At 38.0% G+C, this 18,224-nt stretch overlaps 1 protein-coding gene across 6 annotated transcripts in view; it reads right to left on the reverse strand.

The window, feature by feature from the left end:
• Nucleotides 1-7,395: 7,395 nt before the first annotated feature.
• Nucleotides 7,396-18,224, reverse strand: part of LOC124218793 (carboxypeptidase N subunit 2) — a 38,157-nt gene continuing 27,328 nt past the window's right edge. For 4 of the 6 annotated variants that reach the window (XM_046625619.2, XM_046625618.2, XM_046625622.2 and 1 more), the window contains exons 2-4: nt 16,980-17,085; nt 12,959-13,357; nt 7,396-11,390 (exon numbers count right to left, since the gene is read on the reverse strand). In XM_046625619.2, coding sequence (XP_046481575.1) covers nt 9,743-11,390; nt 12,959-13,338 — 2,028 coding nt within the window. In that variant the 5' untranslated portion in view covers nt 13,339-13,357; nt 16,980-17,085 and the 3' untranslated portion in view covers nt 7,396-9,742. Of the gene's footprint in view, nt 11,443-12,958; nt 13,358-13,447; nt 13,573-16,979; nt 17,086-18,224 lie in introns of those variants that run through there. The other 2 variants (XM_046625620.2, XM_046625623.2) reach the window with 2 other exon arrangements.

Below are 18,224 nucleotides of genomic sequence, written 5' to 3' on the forward strand. Positions count from 1 at the left end.
TTTCTTTTTCGGTGGAGCCGCTGAAGCTACGTCAAGGTCAAGGCCACTTTTTTAAATGGAACAATGTGTTTTTTTTTACACGAAATTATTACCGACTTTGAGGCAAATTCAGTGATCTACGACACAAGGTCATTTTAGGCACGTGAAGTATGAAAATAGACGAAAAATCGAATCAAATAAAAATAATTATTTTCAAAGGACATGAATATATCAAATCTTTCATAGGCGACAGTGGCATCTCTAAGACAATCGATTTATTTTTTAACAGTTTTTTACGAAGTCACCCTTGAGCTGCAAATTTTTGGAAAAATTTGGAATACCTCATTTTTAGCTGTAATCGTTTCAAGAATGTTCGTACTAAAAAATAAATTCTTGTAAAGCGTTGTATAATGTAAATGCATGAAAACTTTCGACAAAAGTTGAATAATTTTATCGATTGGAAAAAAAATGAAGAAATAGACTGACCATAGAATATATAATTCAGAATTTATTGATAAAGCATAGCAGCTTACGAAAGGTTCGATACGGATATGCAATTTCAAATTCGTATGTATATTGTACAACGCCATCGTAACTTGACGATCCCATTATTCACACGATTAAGAGTGAAGCTCAAGACAGTAGTACAGTCATTACAACTTGACTCGTGAATACTCGCCTAACGAAAACTGTTCTTAAATTGAATCGTTTGTTTTTAAACTTTATAAACAACATGCCATCCAGGTCGCGTGAAAACATGAATCAATGAAACATATTTTCTTTTCATTTTTTCAACTAATCCGTATATCTTATATATTGAAAAATTATAGAAGTATTCCGTGAAGATTTCATTATTCTCCTTTTTACATGAACCTAATATAGGACTCATTCGCTATATCGCGCCAATGAATAATAAAACCGACTTTTTAACCATCAGAAATTTACATGTATGTTCTTCAGGAAATTTGAAGATGGCTGATTTCGGCATCATGACTAAAAAGGCAAGGTAATAATTACAATTATACTTCGTACTTTACAGTCAAGTGAAAATATGCAGTTCTGTTAGTGCCGGTGAAAATATTATCTCATATTTCTCCCCTGTCGCGATGAGTCATGACATTTGACAATTTTAATTCGAACTTAGCTTTCAAGAGCTTTCATTTAAGTTCTATTTCAATGCAATCAGTCATTGGAGAGCCGAAATATACCGGTTGTAATATTTCGACAATCGTTGAAATCGTCAGTTTGATGAAAAATTTTCTTTACTTTCCACAACTTTTATGTGTATTGTAACATAGCGTTTTAGAGCCACCCGTCACAAGGGCACAAAACTGAAGGAAACCTTCGGAAAACGCGTTCTTGGCGGGCTACTCCAACCGAACTCCATACAAAATAGGCAATAACTATTAGTAACTGATTCTTACTTTGTAAATTCTGTATTTCGCGCTCCGGCGCAAGCTAAAAAGGTACACGGACGACGAAGATCGCTACCACCGAGGGATCAACAGCTACCGATAACTACCGTTCCCAGCTCTCGATGACTTCGTTTACCGACGGTCTGATAAGACTACACTAGCTACCTTGGTGTGCTTCTGAAACACCTGGGCTAGCATCCATCCGAACCTCTCGTATCACCTCGACTGCCGGCGTACAGGGATGTAAAGTCCTTCCGACAGCCGAGGGACCAAATTCTCAAGAAGAAACCAGCTGCCTGCTTTCTTGGATACCGTAAGGATGGCATACAGGCCAGACTGTAGCCTGCCATTTTCTGACTCACCGGCCAGGTGCCGGACCGTCCCCAAAAGTACTACGTCCAGTTTGATGAAGCCTTCGTTCTGAGGATCGACGCAGCCTTCCTATCAATAAGGACTATAATCATGTAAGTCATGGTTCACGACTTAGAGTTGCATTAAGCCGCCATGTAACTGCATGGTCTCTTTGATACATCGGGGGCAGCCGGCCACTACCTATAAGAACAAACCGGTGGAAGCGAACATAGAATTACAGTCAGTCTCGCGTTCCACTCGGTAACTTTGACCGGGAGACATCCTTCGTACATGCCTCTGTCAAAGGAATCCCCAATGATAGGCAACCTGGACGGTAAGGTGAAACAGCTGAAAAATTGTACGAGTTGGCATCAATGACGTAATCGCGGGCAAGATATTACGTACGTGTCATCTATCGGCAATCTTCGAAAACGTGTGACGTAATCATAACCGATATTCACCACAAGAGGGATGACGCAATTATGGTGGGGAACAAACGACCAATCATCTAGGAGTAGAATCACGTGACGAACAACGGCGAGATCGGTGATCCAGACTCCAAACTCTGCCTATTCTACGCTCAACCCGCAAGAAGACAGCTTCGCTACTACCTTGCTCTCGTTTTGATTTGCTTCAGTTACTTCCCTTGCTCCTTTACCGCTATCGCTATCGTTTGTTCTATCGCTACCGTTTTCTCACAACTCCACTACCGTTTGCATTATCGTTTAGCTTCTTTCTCTTCTTTTGTTCACCTTCCTTCTTACCCTTTTCTTTGCTACCGATAAGTTTAATTTAAAGTAGAATCAGTGCTTGTGCGCCTGAGTCACCGGCTAAGGTAAGGCTTCTGCCTTTGTATTGTATCGTTACGAAGTTGCTTATTTATAATTTCTATTTTCTTTCTTATCGTATTTGTCTTTCTTGGTTGCATCGTGTGATGCCAGTTTTTGTGTGAATCATGGTCCACGGCTTAGAGTTGTATTAAGCCGCCGTCTGATTGCATGGTTTCAATAATGAATCAATTCCGTGTCTTTGAGCGACCTCGTAACTACCGAATAAATAAATATTTCGTACTAGTGAATTTCTCTGATTATCTGCAAATTTCTATTGGTCGGCTTCTGTAAAATTCTACTATGTATATCTCGAGCTATATTTGCTTTGCTTTCTTCTTCATTTTCTGTGTTAGTAGTGCTTATTATATTTTATTCTTTTTATCGCTTCTATATTATATTTGCTATCGTATGTAACTACATGTTTTTTTTATTATAAATCGAGTTCCTTGAAGTACACCCGAGCGTAAATTAAACCGCTAAATACTACCGTACTTTTTCCATTGCTATTGGCAATTCCGTATTGTTTTCACTCGCTATTATTTTCTTTGTATTTCTCTGCCATACCGTAATTCTGTGTTAATTCGAGTTCTGCGTATTATTGCTGATTTTATTATAATAAGGTGTATTGAGTGTATTTCTTTATTTTGCAAACTCTTCTCTGAATTTTTCAATCTCTCATAATTTCGTATTCTCTCGAAAGTTATATTTTGAGATTTCTTTGTGTAATTTCTCGAATTTCTAAATATTGTAAATCATTAATTCTATCGTCTACGAATAACCCTCTCGTAGATTGTCTTTCGTAATTTACAGTCCTTCCTATGCTCTCGTTTGAGCTACCGATTGCGTAAATTGTTAATGAATGTGAATCTTTCTTATTAGTTAGAATCTATGGTAACGTCTGTCTTATTCTTTTGTTATTATCTCCCGAGCTATGATCATTTTTGTTATCTATCGATTTGCAATAAAGTTCTCACCCTCGCTTTAAACTAACGGAGTAATAATTCGCATGGCGTCATTCTTTGAAAATTGAGTAAAATCACGTCGCCCAGTGACGTGTAGTCTTAAGTAAAGTCTTGCTGTACATCGCTTCTTCCGACCTACGCGATTTTATTCAATTTCATTTTTGATGACTTATTGATCCTTGCTAACTTGTGTAACCTAACTTGACTGACTCGAATGTGTAAGCCTAATCAACAACATAATCGACTGATTGACCTGTTAATTTTCCCTCACTTGAGTTTATTCTTGATTTCTTTATTTCTTCATTTCTTCAATTATTTAATTATCGTTAGCTGCCTTGAATATCGCCACTCTACCACTTTGTGTGTCTAGTAAATTTTTTTTTTCAATATTTAGCTTGAAAATAAGTATACGGAACGATTGGCAATGAGAGAAAAATTATACGCCTTTTTGGCTTTACATGTGTTGCTCTCTAAAGCCAAAAGGGCTTATAAGTAAGTGTGAGCCCTTCTGGCACTAGCACCGCGATATATCAGTGTACACTTTTTTACATCCAAATTTCAAAAAGTGAAAATGTGAACCCAAAAAAATTCGGACCACTCCATGTATTGTACATTGTATATCTTGCTCATCAAAGGTTAAAAATCAAACATTTAAACTCATAGAAAAATGTTTGCTTTTAAGTGAACCTGATTTTTTTTTAATTTTTTCATTCAACTTTAGGATTAAATATACAACCCACTCACGTTTTGTCGGAGCGACCAAAAAATTAAAATGGAAATACTTTTTTATACGAATCGAAAATATCTCATAATTATTTATTCGATAATCATTTTCTTGCAGTGAATTAGTTGGTGGAGAACGCCTCATATGTGAGTTTCGTTTACGTTTTAGTGTTAACATATAACCAGAACTTTTCTTTATGAACTAACACCTTGTGATCTAGTTTGTTTTTCTTTTGTTTACTTGGTTTTTCCGGATCTGCACGTGCGATAAAACTAGTTCTATTCTACACACAAGAGTTCATTGGCACTTGTTACCGCAGCGGTGACAACAGGCATTAAGGAAAAGCAGAAGAAGAAAACGAAGAAGAGGAAGAAGATGTTCAATGTCCCAGAGCTGAGTGGGGGATTGTTTACGGTATTCAGTCAGTCTTTATTTCAAAAAATCATTCAACGGGTTTGTTTTTACGTCAAGATGAAGCGTTTATTATCATGTGAACATCACAAGCTCGAGACAGTCTTTTGGCAATCCATAAATAATATTCTATGTTTCAATTTTCACGTACATTTACGACTAGTAAAAAAATTATTCGATTTCTCTCTTCTTCTGTGTATCTATTTACCTACCTATCTCTCGTTTGATTATATCCTTACGTACAAAATTTAACAATTTCACAAATATTCATCAATAGAAAACAGTATATCCGATTAATATGTTAATTAATAGAGATACGATGTAAATCGTACATGTAATATATCGAGTCATTTTCTGGAACGGACCTGCTCGCCACCTCGTTTATATGTGTAGCCAACTTCACTGCTAACTAACAGCACTGACTTAATTACATAATTATTTTTACGCAGAAATAAAGAAACAGCACGGATTCTACGAAATCACTATAGTATATTCGTAGAATTCGTGCCATTTCTTTATTTCTGCGTCAAATAAAAATGTATTTGAGTATTTTTGTTAAGAATTGTGTATAAAATAGGGGTGTTAAATCCTTTTTTGCGTTTGAGGTACACGGACTTCGAGATTTCGAGGTATATATCGACAATGTCAAAATCGACCAAGGCACCCCCTTCATAGGCGATAGATTACGGTTAACCACGGTGTAAGAATAAAGGCCGAAGCATACAAAACTCCAGAAGCCATAAGCAGAACGCAGAAACTTATTGCGCATGAGCTATGGGTTCTATAAAAGTCATAGCGCATGAGCAATAACTTACTGCATTCTGATTATGGCTTCTGGAATTTTATGTGCTTCCACCCTAAGAGGTGGTCTGCATGACTACCCTATACTGCCCATGCGAATCTGATCTGTGATTATTTGGCTCAAGTCCCCGGGCTCTCCGCCAGACCTCTCACGTGACGAGAAACCAGAATGTAAACGATCATGGCGTTGTTTTTCTGAATGCTTCGCTTGTGTATGCTTTGGTGTCACGGTGTAAGAGTAAGTGGTTTTTAGAACGCATTTTTGCTTTATCTTTATTTCGTGCCTGTTTGATCACTTACTTTTGCTCACAAACCCGTTTATTTTTTCGGCTGCAATTCTCGATCATCCCGTTGTTACAATATAATAAAATGGGATAGTGTTACTGTGTACGCGACTACGAGTACGGGTATCGACATTCAGAAACACCAGTATCGTTGTTGAACGCTCCCAAAGACGATAATTTATTTATAAAGTGGTTTTGCCGAATTAAATGTTGACCTTAACTTTAGCGTGCATAAAAACTGTTCTAAAAGACGCTTTAAATTTTAGCAGATGTGTGGAGACACCTGGACTCAACTCGTGAACTTTAGTAAAATAATCACAGCATCAGCGCGAGTCGGATCTCCTTTTATTCTTACACCGTATGGTTAAATGTCACTCATAGACTTGTATAGATAGACGGCGTGCTTTTTGCATAGAGCTGATGCCGTGACAAGAGAGAGAACAACAACTGGAGTCGTCTCTTCTCACTCTAATCGGTGCCGTGGTGGGGCAAACAGCGTCTGCGCCGCTCTGTATACCGGGACAATCTCTTGAAACTTGAAAATCAACTGCGCATGCGCGAGTTTTATCGGCGGTTCGTACAGGCTGACCATCCCGAGTTTCAGCTGTCAAACTGTTTCTGGCGGCGTTATAGTTGATACGAATTTTCAAGGTTAGAATCTTAAATAATTGAGGTAGTGACTAGGAAAGGTTTAGGAAGCATTTGTTGTTGGGTCTTAAAGTTGATTCTTCAAAGAACGGTCGGAATTTAATGCTTATGCTCTTTGAAAATTCAAACGTACACATTTTGTGTACGTTGGCCCGCCTGCATCGCAGACAAGAATATCGCCGCGGGAAGATTTCGCCGACCAATGAGATTAAATAATTTGGCGCATGCGCGGTTGATTTTCAAGTTTCAAGAGATTGTCCCGGTATAAGTCTATGCTCACAGTTTGCCTTCTCATTTTACCCGCCTAGCGGCTGCACCCACTGTCTTGATCGTGCGACAGAGACAGAGAGAGAAAGACAAGGGCTCCAGGACTATCTCTGTCCTTCGGTCTTGACCTCAGCAGCCCCGTAAGACCGCACAGTCTATCTGTGTAAGTTTATGCTGTCAATTGTCAACCGGTGGATTCTAGGGAATTTGTTGTTTTCAGTGAGTTTGATTCAGACTGCGAGCATGGACGTGAATCAAAATTAAGCAAGTTGAATCGCGCACGCTACGAGCACATCCTTTAAAGAAAACCTCTCGGTTTATTATAATTAAAACATTAGATAATGAAACTATCAGGTTATCTGAAACTCTTACTTCCATGTTATCACTATAACATGTGCATATAATTCACCGATGATGACCACTATATATTGCGAAATTGTTAATAGGAAAGTTGCAGGATTTGTTCTTTTTTTATTTATTGATCCGTTGGTCAAGATTCGTGAAAAAAAAATTACACTTGACAAGATAAACCACACTAAATGGCTAATTACAAAATAAAAATATAAAATTATATGTATCGCTTCGCTTAATCTTATGCACATCAATTTCTATCACAACTTTTTTGTAAAATATCAATTAACTATGCAACTTTCCTATTCCATTATCATTTTACGGAATCACCAATCATATCTTAAGAATTATGTAAGACTGTCAAACTTATAATTAGTTTTAAGCATAACTAGAAACCCATAATTTTATTCTTTTTTTCTTACAACATATGGCTCCTGGAATCCAGCTTCAATTCATATCGGATAGTAATTATCAGGCCTAATATCTAATGTGTAAATGGAATTAACAAATGCAAGTTGAAAATAATATTGATGGATAAAGTAGGACGAATAATGAAACTAGTAGTAAGTAATATGTAAAAGAAAAGGACAAACACTTGAAAGTTTTTGTCCCGACGTTAAGCATGGTATTCAACCAATTCACAGACAAATCATTTCAGAGCTCGCTCAACGTTGTGATTGAGTTTCTTAAACGCTTTAACCAGGAGTTTGAACCGTTTACTACACATAATTTTCATACAATAAGTATTTGAATTCACTCTAGAATTCAAAATTATAATTTAGTGAAGCGTTATATATTAGTCATCGCTACGACAAAATTAGAATAACTTACTGTTGTCTTATAATATATGTTTATGTAATTCGTGAGTACTACCATTCATACAATTTCAATAGTCATTTCGATTACTTCCTCATACCAAATCACACGTACTTAAGTATTCCCTGGATACAACTTTTCTTGTCGAATAAAATAATGGAATTGAATTTTCTCTCAATAAATTAGAAATTAGTAATTTATAGAGTAAAAAGACATTGTGCATAATGACCAAGCAGGCTCAGTATAGCTATGGACACAGTGTTGTCCAAATTTGAAATTCCAGAGTCTTGGTTATAATTGCTTTGATGTCGAACGGGACCAACAAGCAACTCAACTCGGCGATATGTTATTGCACGGGTTCGCCAACTTCGATTGCCAATCTTTTCCCAACTTTTGGATATGTTACTATACCTTCAAAAGGAAGTTCTGTCATTTTTAAAGGATTTCTGACCTCCTTGCTTATCAGTGGTAACTTCATAACTTTTAAAAAGATTTCAGAACACAGAACATAAAATCGTAAAGAACAGGTTTTATGTGAAATACCTCAAATTCCACCTCGGAGTTGGTAGAAAAATCCCCACAAATTTCACAAGTTGTCTTTCAAGGTTCGTAATTTCTCCAATCTATATGTTCTAATTCCAATTATAACTTACACACTACAATTCATCAAATAGGCCAACCGGCAACATAACATTGAAGTTCACGAACGCTACCTAGACTTTTTGTTCTCTGCTTGACCATCAAAGTCGACCTATATGTTACAATTATCTACGATCAGCCACTGAATAATCGAATCGATATTGACACTAATATCGAAGAGTCTCAAAATTTTCACCTTGATCCAAAATATTTACAATTCATTCAATGTCTGTTCGAAAGATATTCATTGCTTCACTGAAAAGCACAAGACAACGGTTTAAGGTTTGTAGAATAATTGAATCAAACATTTTTGCGTCAGCTCATCCCCTACAGACATTATTGAGAGTTTTCACCAGAATATACGAATATAATATATTTTTACATTGAGATGAGTACCCACGAATTTTCATCTTAATAAACTTATACGGATATATACGTGTAGATGGCTGAAAAAGTGGTGGAATATTAGGAATTTATATGTCAAGAAACAATTATTAACACTTATTATATGTAACAATTATTCGATTCAATAGGATTTTTGTTCAAAAGTATGAATATAGAGCTTCATTTCAATTTTTTTAATTTTGTATCAATTAATAGGAAGCACTGTTATTGATAATGAAGTCAATTAGTTCGCTATGTGACATGTTTTGCACGGCTCATGATATGACATAAATGACTGTAACGACTACTCAAAATTTGTAGACAGTACTCGTACATAGTTTTCCACGATGCTGGTTTGTTCAATCTTACTTTGTTCAATTAATTAAAAAAAGCTGTGTAATTTTGGACAAAAAATCGAATTTTAACTGTGTAAAGTTGCTATTTTGTTGGTAATGTTATCAAAAATTGTTGGATCGTGGTGAAAAGGTTAAATTGGTCAAGAATATTGTCTCGAAATTTAATGTAAATCGGTGAAACCGTTTTTGAAATATCGAGATCACGGCGAAATATGCCACCGAGCGAAATGTTTGTCGTTATTCTCGATAACAATACTTCCTGTGAATTAATTTTAATAAAAAAGATATCCAATGAAGCTCGATCTAAATACTTTTGAATAAAATAAACCCCAATTCAATTGCATAATCGGTTGTCAAAATATACATTTTCGAAAATTATCCACTTTTTCGCCGCTTACTCGCATCTACCCCCTTAAATCGAGCCGTCTAACAACCAGAGTAATGTTTCCAGGTCATAGGTCCCGATCTATGGGATTTCTCCGATGAGCCTGTATGACCGGATGTCGAAAACCGGACTCCAAAAGTCATGATTTTGCGCAGCTTGACTCCTTGACGTATTTCGCCCAAGTTCTGTGCGGCGTGAAATCGCTTTTCCTCATGAAATTCCGTCTATCGGCAGTCGCCTCACGGTTCTGGTCCACCATACTCCTGAAGATATCTTCGTCGTAGGCGCACGTCAGGGTCTTCTTGAACTTCGCAGAACCGGCAGAAAACTCGGCCGGCTGACTGCCAGCGAGTATGTGAAGGTCATTTTTGACGCGATTAGCCCAGGTCCACATTTCAACAACGTCGCAGTCGCATTTGAAGGGATTACCGATCAGGTTTAAGTGCCTGAGTCGTGGATTAAGCCTGAAAACGTGCGGGCGAATCGAAGTGAAGTTGTTGCTGCTGAGATCGAGCCACTCGAGAAGATGAAGCTTCTTCAAAAACTCAAGACTCTCCTTGGAGGACAACCTATTCCCAGACAAATTGAGACGCGTCAAATTCCGTGAGTTGATGAACGAGTCGATGGAGAAATTCGTTATGTTACAGTTGCTCAGATCGAGTGTTTCCAGCCGTGACAACTGCCTGGGCAACAGTGGCTCGCTCTCCGGGACTACGAGAGGATTTCCACTTAGCTTGAGCTCCACGATACTGGTGTACGGGTGATCTCCGAAGACGTTCGGGTTTATCGGCGTCTTCAGGTCGCAGTAGTTGAGTTCAAGGCTCTCGAGCCGCGTGAGGTTTGTGAAGAGTCCTTGCTCGAGGGTGTGGAGTTTATTCCCGGAGAGAATGAGTCGCTTGAGCATAGTCATTTTGGAGAAAGTCTCGTTACCGACGTAGCCCAAGTTGCTGTAGGACATGTCGAGATACTCGAGCGACTCGAGCGGATTCAGAAGACTGACGAAAGCGTTGTTAAGCGGGTTGTGAGATATCTTCAGCTCCTGAAGATCCTGAAGGGCGTGGAAGGCCTCGGGTAATTTATTTAGCCCGCAGTTGCTCAATGATAGTTTCTGCAGCTTCGGAAGATGACCTAAAACGGCCGTCAGGTCGGAGGCAAAGAGCGGATTTCCGTCCAAGTGAAGAACGCGCAGCTTGCTCGCATTTCTGAAGGCCTCCTCGGTCAGGCGGTCCTTCAGGTTGCAGTTGGAGAGGTCAAGGGACTGCAGATTCTGCAGATTGTGACCCAGCGTGCTGCCCACGTCGAGATGACGCAGCTCATTTTCAGCCAGGTTCAGCTGACGGAGGTACAGATTCTCCGAGAAAGCGTCGCCCGGCAACGTAACGATACTCGAATTCCGGATGTCGAGGCGTTCCAGGCGCGTCATGGGATGCAGGACGCTCTTCCAGGAAAGCGTTCCGAGCTTATTGTTCCTCATTTCAAGTTCACGGAGATTCTCGAGGTGCACAAACGCCTCCGGCGAGACGAAAGAGATGTTGCAATTGTTTAGCTGCAGGTACTCCAGGTTCGTCAAATGGTTGAACGGCTCCGGATCGATTCTCTCCAGGGGATTGTTAGAGAGGTCGAGTTTGTTCAGTGCTGTTGTGTTGTAGAAGAATTCGGTGCTGAGACGATGAATACCGCAGGAGTTTATGTCCAGGTACAGGAGAGAACGTGACTTCAAAAAGTGACCGTCGATATGGGACAGAGGATTGTTCTGCAGCTCCAACGTTATTAGACCCGGACTGTCCCTGAAATGATAATGCATCTGATTTGATGAATTGGTCGCTAATGGTTGTTAACCTGAAAACATACCAAGAGTAAATGGTAAAATTTAGCAGGCTGAGCGACCAACTGCGCATGCGCCGGCCGGCAGTGTTGCCAACTTGTTGCCTTCTCTACTAGATTTGATGGTTTTGGGGACATTGTGGTGAGTAGATACGTCTGTTTAGCGATTAGCAGAAAATCTAGTGTCCTTAAGGTCAATTGAAACTTTCAATAGGAAAATTGGTGATTTAAATGTGAAAGTTTGTGATTTTTCAGAAAATTTCGTGTCATTAGCGGAAAATTAGGCCATCTCGAAATTCATGCGATGTTCCAGTAGAACATTATTTATGGATCATTACTGAAAACAAGAAGTGTTGCAAACTCAATTCCAACATAGAGTTTCGTGAATTCCGCCAAAAACAACTAGACGCCTCTGCATTAGCTCTAGCAAGTATCAAATTGACGAAAACATCCATTATTTAATTTATTTTCGTGATAAATGTCGGTGAACTTGCAGATAAAAATATTGCCGCGGTATAATCTCACCGGCCGATACAGTTCAATTATCATGCGCATGTTCAGCTAGTCGATCAGCCTGCTAACTTTTACTAGTTCCTCTCATCGTTAGTATAATATTCACATAATAATTTGATACGTTAATTTAATTTGAAGCAAGTTTTTTGCTGATAATTAAAGACTCAATTTTCTTTCCCTACTATTTATAATTACGTGTTTGAAACCACAAGCTTCGTCGTTGAAGCCTGAAAACTAATTCTAACCCTTATCTTGAGTATCGTTAGTAAAACGCGAATAAGACTTGTATCCCTCCAAGTTTCAATTCACTACTACTGAACCTAAAGCCATTCTTACCTAATGAACTAGACACTAAAAACTAGTCCTAATGTGTTTTGAGCAGAGTCAAGTGACAGACTCAAAAATATTTACGAGAATCAGTCCAACTTATTTCGTATAACTTCACAACGATTTGACCGCACTATTGTCAGAAGGTAAATATCCTACAGATTTTTAACCCACTTATTTTGCGGCGAAAGGAGCTTTCACCCTTTCAGAAAGGTTAACCATTCCAGTGTACATACATGTAAAAGATTTATAACAAAGATTTTACTCGAACCGAGGATTTTACGAAAAAATGGAATCGAATATCCTAAATAATCTTATATTGGTCACGTGTCTGTATGCTCAAAAAACGTCAACCCCATACGGCTAACTTTAGTGAACAAAAACTAATTTTAGCTATGAAACATTTCTCTTGGATAAAATATGTGCAATAGAGCAGTTTTGAAAATAGCGGCTATTCGATTTTTTTGACTGAATAATCAGAACTTTGGATAAATTTTTGGCCTTAGAACTTGCCTCGCAATGCCGAAAAACTCGTCAAACTTGAAGGGAATTATTCGATTTCAAACTGTTGAACATATTTAAAAGAAAAGCCATGTCCTCAACCGACTGAATATGGCACGCCAAGAAACGAAGGGATAACGCACTACGCATAACAACATGTAACATCACAAGATAAAGTAAAATTGCTAACCCGAACGTATCTGGATCAATGGTGGTGATCATGTTGTACGAGAAGTCAGCATCAAGGAGATAAGCGAGTCCGGCAAAAGACTCGCGAGTTAGACGAGTCAGACGGTTGTGCGCCATTTGCAAACGCCGCATTTTAATCCCTTGGGGAAATGGGGAAATCTCAGCAATGTTATTTCCGTTCATATCCAAAATGTAAACATTCGGGCTGAGCTCGTTGTAAGGAATCGTGGTCAGGTTGCTCTCGGAGCAATCCGTCACCCAGTTGATCCGAAAATAATGGCAATGACAGTCAACGGGACATTCCTGCTCCTCCAATTCACCGTTGAAAGAAACGGCTGACCCAACCAAAGCCGCCAGGAGCAGCAGGATTTTTAGCGTCATCTTCGTCACAGCATAAGACCTGAAGTGAAATTTACGTAAATTACTATCGGTCTTTCAACCTGCAGCGATACGTCGTATTGGAATATTTCGTGTGAAGAGGTTAGGTTACGTTTAGGATGTTCTTCAAAAGTCCGATTGAAGAAGGAAAATGTGGTGCTTAGAGATTTGGTTTATCAGAACATCAAAAGGTACTGCAAAGTTGTTTTCCTCTCATCAAATACACGCAGAGAGAAGCTGTTTAGAAGAATTAGGTTTTAATCAGATATCGGCTATAAACAATTGTTTGTGTTGTACTCGGCAAATTTATATTTATTAATTACAAATTGTAAATTACAATTTTAATTTGTGATTGAAAAACAAAATCAATAATAGTGTAATTCTGCAAACGACATTGATTCCGTACAAATTACAAAAGTAGTTTTGTTTGATTCAATTACAAATTACCTTAGTAACTTTCTTTGTAAGTATCGTTTGCATAAGCAATCTATAATTGAAACGTAAATACTCGAGTGATTTGTACGCAAAATGAAATCGATCACTGAATTAATTTTCAATTTAAACGGAATCAATTACACATTACAAAAGTATCGATTTCAAAATATAATTGGAACTGTCCAACAATTGAAATATATTAAGAAATTGGTAGAAAATATTGTAAAGCTGTAAAATTGCAGTATAACGTGAGTTGATTTTGAATAAAATTCTACTTGTAAGAGTAACCGAGTCGAATCTTATAGTATTATCCCAAGTTCACGTGCGTGGAAAACTGAATGGCTTGGGTTCGCTGCCAGATGTGAAACTTCGTACCCGAAAGATTTTCGAGGACGACAATTACGAATATAAGGTCGTAGTTCGGAATTTTGGAATCTCGAAATAGCGGATCCAACATTGCTGAATGCAGATTTAAATAACATAAACATCGGTATTGTAATTGTAACGTTGATATTTTTCAAATTTCGGAACTTCGTCCAAGTCTGACTGTTTTTTTGCTCTTTGCCAAGCATATACCGCGTAGTTTTTATACTGTAATATCTTGTATATTTCAGAAGGAAAACGCTGAAATGGCTCTGTAATTTGGAGAATAGAAGAAGAAAAATAACAGCGATGATTCTTATCACTGACGGCCTCTGTTCCACGAGTTTTCTGAAGGCCTGAGAAAATCCAGAAGCTAATAACCTTGTCTCTCCTATGGGCAGTCAAGGCTCGAGAGCGAAACACGAAGGGAATGGGGCGAACGACCCCCGAGGGTCTCAGAGACGGAAAAGAAATCTACGAGCGGAGGGCGAAACGGAAGAGGAAGGTCCCGGCAAAATTGTTAGCTATCTTCTCATCCTCCCGTGTGAAGAGAAGAGAACCGGGTTATAGGCAACTTTGGTTTCTCGTTCTGCAGACGCGCAAAGCCGCAACCAACACTCGGGGAAAATTATATGATTTTTCAATAGAATGATTTCACAGCTAGGCATTGTGTACATCATTTTCTTCGTGCCTCTGTTAAATTCAAGTAAATTGATTCGCAAAGTGTAGTCAAATTTACCAAATCATAAAAGTCAAGAATTGATTGGCACAATCAAATAATATGTTACATCTTGAATCTACGAAATGTATTCCTAAAGTGGTAAAATAATTTCTACGACACCTCGAATATACTTTCTGGCAGGAGAAGTAACGTAAACAGTTATTAACATGAGCTCCGGGTGCCTATCCAGTAAAGTCATCACAACTGAAACATTAGTCGTCCACTACCATTGAATGAGTCTTCCATTAACACAGTATGAAGCTGAAGTTGGTAACGTTATTGTAATTCACGTTTCGGATAAAATAGTTATTTAGCAGTTTCAAGAATGCATGAGATGCGGTAAATTATATACATATTTGGAAAACTTGACTACTTCAAAGTCACTATAAAATTTCAAAATAGTGATTTTTCCCCTCTATGTTTGTGATATTAACGTTGCTAACTTCAGTATCTTCATGTAGTGGCGTATTTCTTTTCTGAAGTTCATTTGGCCAGTCAATTTCAACAAGATAAAAATTTTGGTCTGCTGATACGATTATCTTTCAGCTCGTGGTACCAACCGAGCCTTTCGTTAGATAAGACTAAAAAAATGTTTTTCTCGCTTACAAAATAACGCGAGTAAATTTTTTGGTTTCTTTGACACTCCGTTCCGTTTAATTAAGACAATCCCGGCTGTCAAAATTAAGAAAAATTGTGGACGCAAGTGAACTCTGCGCACTCATGTGAGAATTAAAATATCACACCCAGCGATTATACGCAAGTAATCGACTATTTTTCAAGCTGAGACGTATAAATTTCGGTTTTATTATCCAAGGCGACAATTCACGCTCGGTAAAAACTCGGTTGGAATTATATCGACACTCGGAGCAGTTTGGCGGAAGAAGAAGCAGCAGCAGCAGCATAACGCGGTTCTCACCCCGCTAACAGAGATCCTCCCCACGGTATGCATAAATTTCAAGCCTTCCCCATCGCCGCATCTTTTACATTCTGATTTCGTGTTGCCAGAAATATTCATACATTCTTTTTTTACGACGAAATTGTCTTCTTTATCTTATGGGGATTCCCATAAGCTTGAGGGCCGACTTGGCGACGCCGACGCCGCACGTCTTCCGGCAAACTGAGGGTACTACATATCTATGCACACGCGTTTTTTCTTCAAGTATTACCCCTGCCGACTACGCAAAGTGTAGCAACTAGTTGCTAAAGATGTTGAGAAATTTTGCAACGATATATACAGGTATGTTTGAATGGGATAAGTGATTGTAGGATGATATTGACCTGCAGTTTTAGATAGGGATTCAAGGAGATTTTTTTTATGACGGAACAAATGAAAAAAAACATTTTTTTTTTTACCGAATTTGAAACATTTTAATGTAATTTAAGAATTCCAGTTCTTTCAAGCATGAAAGTCTTCACAAGAACACTCCTGATCTTTGCAGAATAGAAGTTTGGATGAAAATCTTTTGTAAACTTAGGTTATTCCTGATTTTCATTTCATAATAAAATTGTTTTACCAATCTTAGCCACTAGAATTCACACTGGAATTTCCTCCGTTGTAAATGTTTTAGGATTACCTTCTGACGAATTTCAGATTCCAGAATTTGGCATTAGTTCAATTATGAATTTGAATTCTTTCAATTCCAAGTTATGTTTGTCAAGTTTTATTGAAAAATGGTAATTAGTTTATTTCAGTGGCCCCAAAATAAGTTTTAAACCGACTGGAACTGTAGCTAGCGTAAAAAATCAACAGAAACTCCAAAAATCAAATAAATTTCTTCCAAAACTAATTACACGATGCGATTGAAATTGCGCGTATCTTAGGTTTGCAAAATTTAAAACCTACTGGTGTCAAGAAACGATCGCATTTTGGGATAGAGCAAAGGTATGTCAGACCACATAAGAACTAACTGTATTGATAATTGGGAATTATATAGCAATCCACGTAATTTGTGCGGCCATAAGTTCCGCTTTGAATTTTATTCACAAGTTTTTGCTGAAGATAAAATCAATTCACGGCTAACGCTAATCGAATTTGAATAATCTCCGGTAGAATTTGGTAATTGAACAATTTATCAACGTGATTCTGTACAGTGTATACAATCAACAGTAAAGTCAAACAACTTACTTGGAATTTTAGTGTTTTTGTTAGCCAAGCCCTGGTGGGCTTTACTATATGAGCGAGAGTCAGGCAGGTCGATCAGCGTCTATTGATGTCCTGATGCGTAAGCCTCCTATAAGGATAACAGACGGAAAAGTTAACAAAATGTGATGAAAAAAGTCTCGGGTTCTTTACAGTTAGCGCAAAACTGAAACTGAATGCAATATGTACTATTAATTATGATTTCTGATAAGCAAGAAAAAGTAATTATTGTCACCGACTGTTTATGGTAATTCAAACAGAAGAGTCGTTTCAACATAATAATTTAGTAAGCACAGAAACTTTATATTCACTTTATATAACCGCTAGGGCTGTGTGATGAATTAATTAATCGGCAAATCGATTCTCTTACTTCCGATTGACTGATAATTTGAAAATCAAAGGTTTCTGGAGTCGTAAATTACAAACCTGGCAAACCTCAAAATTTGGTAGCCAGTGATTTTAGAGATTACTGATCATGAATTTGAAAATCAAATTCTGAAATACAGGAGGGCTGATTTTTTGGGCCCACATTTTGAATTTTAGAATTTAAAGTTCAAACGCGTAATCAACGTTCTCAAGAATCCTCGTCTACAGAGTTTAATCAAAAGCAAATAATTTCTGAAATTTTAAACCGCCATGTTGGATCGGTGAATTCGAACTCGAAGACCGTCGATTTTCAAATACCAAGTTACTCAGCGATAAAGAAAACATAAGTCCCGAAATTGGGCAAATAGCCAACTTTGTTGCATTTCTTTCACGTATTTTACTATATCCTCATTTTTCATTCGCAACAAGCGTTATGCACTCACATTACGGGAGTTACCGGACAACATGGACGTATATCCGGCACTTTTGTGAACAATATTACACTCAGAAGTTATCGGCTTTAAAGATTTAACGGAAAATTTGGCTAATAATAATTTTGTCAAGCCGACAGTACAGTAGATACCAAACGACTGCTCTGATGGGATGTAAACGGGTGATTTTGTCCTGCATCTGCTGTCTGTAATCCCTTTATGCGTTTCTTTCTCTTCCTCTCACTATCTTTCTCTCTCTCTCTCTCGCTCACTCTCTCTCTCTCTCTCTTTCTCGTTCTGTCTCGTTACTACATCCTATTGTTACACAATCTCCCCATTTGAATTGGTTTTTGTGTCAATATAACAGGCATTCACTATCCCCCATAACACAACTAATTGACTCTTAATTTGATGTAATCGACTATGGCAATTT

Source organism: Neodiprion pinetum, chromosome 5 (assembly GCF_021155775.2).
Source record: "Neodiprion pinetum isolate iyNeoPine1 chromosome 5, iyNeoPine1.2, whole genome shotgun sequence".
Lineage (NCBI taxonomy): Eukaryota > Metazoa > Arthropoda > Insecta > Hymenoptera > Diprionidae > Neodiprion > Neodiprion pinetum.